General features: G+C 34.6%; 1 protein-coding gene across 1 annotated transcript; it reads right to left on the bottom strand.

Annotated features, from left to right (window-relative positions):
• Positions 1 to 357: 357 nt before the first annotated feature.
• On the bottom strand, positions 358 to 2,318 carry LOC120165855 (60S ribosomal protein L35-like). The gene is made up of 4 exons (XM_039175291.1): positions 2,258 to 2,318; positions 1,981 to 2,116; positions 1,168 to 1,324; positions 358 to 625 (listed from the first exon to the last, which is right to left on the bottom strand). The coding sequence occupies exons 1-4, from the start codon at positions 2,259 to 2,261 to the stop codon at positions 551 to 553; spliced, it is 372 nt and encodes a 123-aa protein (XP_039031222.1). The 5' UTR covers positions 2,262 to 2,318; the 3' UTR covers positions 358 to 550.
• Positions 2,319 to 2,691: the final 373 nt, after the last annotated feature.

Raw genomic sequence — 2,691 nt, forward strand, 5'->3', positions numbered from 1 at the left:
GACCATCTTGTCTTTCAGTGGACTAAAGAATCTGTCAACATAAATTTTACTTGTAATCTGAAAATCGAACTTATTTACATAACAAATTTTACTTGTATCTAAAGGATTTTCCGCCAGGCGCACGCATTGGTGCAAGTTCCCATGGCTGATCCTACAGGCAAGTAAGGTATTACTAGTGTGCATTATAATGTCCCCAACCGGCCAGAAAACCGATGCAAAATTCCAAAAAGATTCCTATCCGGCCAGACCACACAACTCTGGCTGCTTTAACTAGGGAACGAGGAAAGTATCTAAACATGACACTGATCAGCAAAGATTCGAAGCCAGCCTTGCAGTATGAGATAAATATAACAATTCTCATCAACAAATGCAAAAGTCAGTCCCTCTTTTCGATTACCACTTCATCAAAAAGATCAACATCTAGGTTTGACATCGGAAAAGTTCAAAAACTCGAAAATTGAACAAGATTACAACTCCGGTTTCGCAATATGTTGCTAGTAAGCAAAGATAAATGGATTCAAAAAATAGAATCTTTCTGAAATATCTTGTCCTAAACCTTAATGGCATACTTCCTCATTGGGAAGTACATTTCCCTCTTCTTCTCCCGTTCTGTCTTCAACGATGCCTGCGGCAAGCAAGAAAACCAACATTCAGATACAACCAAACAAGTTATGCCAATAGTAAGCAAACTAAAATGTTAAAAGTTAACTGAAGAATGTGTATTAACAGATGGTTCAACTGCCAAAGAACAAAAATGGTTTAAACAAGATAAATTTTGTACAAACGAAATTTAATATCTTAATTGCGACAGTAATACATAGAATATGGAATTTTAAAATTTCAACATCTACTCAGTCTTGAAAACATGTTTCATTCTAAGTTCTATGCGTTCAAGAGGCATAAAAGCAGCATGACATGTCTTGGACTTTTCATTTTCCTTCTATTTCTCTTAAAAGTCCCTATGTTTATCACCCGAATCCCACACATTCAGGAATGAGTACGTGAATATAAACCCGTCAAGTACAAGGAAAAACTTAAAAAGGTTTGAACATTCCTATGCTTGGACACAAGTCCGTATCTGAAACTCACACCTGAGACCGAGTAATATAGATACATTCAAAAAAAGCTAGAAAGATGTATTTGGCATTGTCAAAAAAGTGTTCATACCTGATGCTTGGTAAGTCTTCTCCTAATGGCTCTGGTCTTCTTCGGACGGAGATCAAGGGGCAAGAACTTCTTCTTCTTGTATGCCTCCCTCAGTGCGGCCTTCTGCTTCTGTGAGATCACTGTCAATACCTGAGCAATAGACAGCCGCACCACCTTTCTGCATCCATAGGAACAAGAGACTCAGGAGTCAGGACGACATACAAAAACCAACCAATTTAGAAACAGAACATCACCAAAAAAACAAATCAATAATAAGGTCTAACTCAAATATTCAATAAGCCATAAACGAAATTCATAGAGAAACTGAGAAAGCACTCCACAAAATGTACAATTTTCAAACCAATATATACATTAAGTCCTAATGTGTTATTGGAAAGCTCAACCTGCCAATGAAATGATACAGATTTAGCCTCTCAAATAATCACGAAATGATCAAACTTGTGAATAAAATGGCATACTGCTAAATAAACATCAATTCAACCATAATTTTTCAATATAGAAAAGTAAAAAATGTAGCTTCTTCGGGAAAATAAATTTCTTTGTATTCATAAAAAAACATTTTATATATCAAAACACATTTTAACAAATATATTATAAGAAACAATTTGTTTCAGAAACAGAAATTCAATCTCACAACATAGCAAAAACAATAAACAAAAGTTACAGTAAAAAAACAAATCCTTTGCAAATGAATACCAATTTCCCCAAATAAACTACGAAATCAAGTACCATATTAACCAAAAACATAAGATCCACAGCTACCATGCAAAAAGGTGATGAAGAACCAATTCAAAGAGTGAGGGAGAAAATTACATCTTGGAAAGCTTGTTCGGTGCACCGCCGGTAACTTTAGCAACGCGAAGAAGAGCAAGCTCAGCTTTGAGATCTTTCAACTGGGCTAAAAGATCGGTTTTTGATTTCTGTCTCAACTCATGGACCTTGATTCTCGCTGTTTTTGAGTGATATACAAACAAAAACATGAAACAAATATTAAAAGACATGAAACATCCATCTTTAATTTTTTTTATTTCAAACCTAAAGAGGACATGTAAAAGAAACATTAATATTTTTAATCCATTTGAAGAGTTACCCATTGTTTCCTTTGCTGTTCTTCTGCAGTGACTGCAATCGCTGCTTCTCTCTGTCGAACCCTAATGATAAAAAGAAGACTAGGGTTTTCAAGAGAATTGGGTTTAAATTGAATTATTTTGTTGGGCTTTATTGGGCTTTAAAGCTTGGGTTTTGTTTGGATTAAGACTAATAGAGGAGATAAGTAATTTAGCTTTCAAAGAATAGGTTTTTGCTTAGGGTAACCGGATTTAGGTTAAAACTCAATAAATTTATAAAACCCAAGTAATTTATTAATTCAGTTTGTCTAACTAAATAACATTTAATTGAAAATAAGAAATAGTTAAAATTTGAATAATTTTCAAATACTGATGGGGGAGGAGCACCTACCAGTCGAGTTAGATCGATTGGGATGTGATTCATGACTCAAACGATGAATGGATAGCTAGTTTTAGC

This window comes from Hibiscus syriacus, unplaced genomic scaffold (genome assembly GCF_006381635.1).
Source record: "Hibiscus syriacus cultivar Baekdansim isolate YM2019G1 unplaced genomic scaffold, ASM638163v2 tig00111617_pilon, whole genome shotgun sequence".
NCBI lineage: Eukaryota > Viridiplantae > Streptophyta > Magnoliopsida > Malvales > Malvaceae > Hibiscus > Hibiscus syriacus.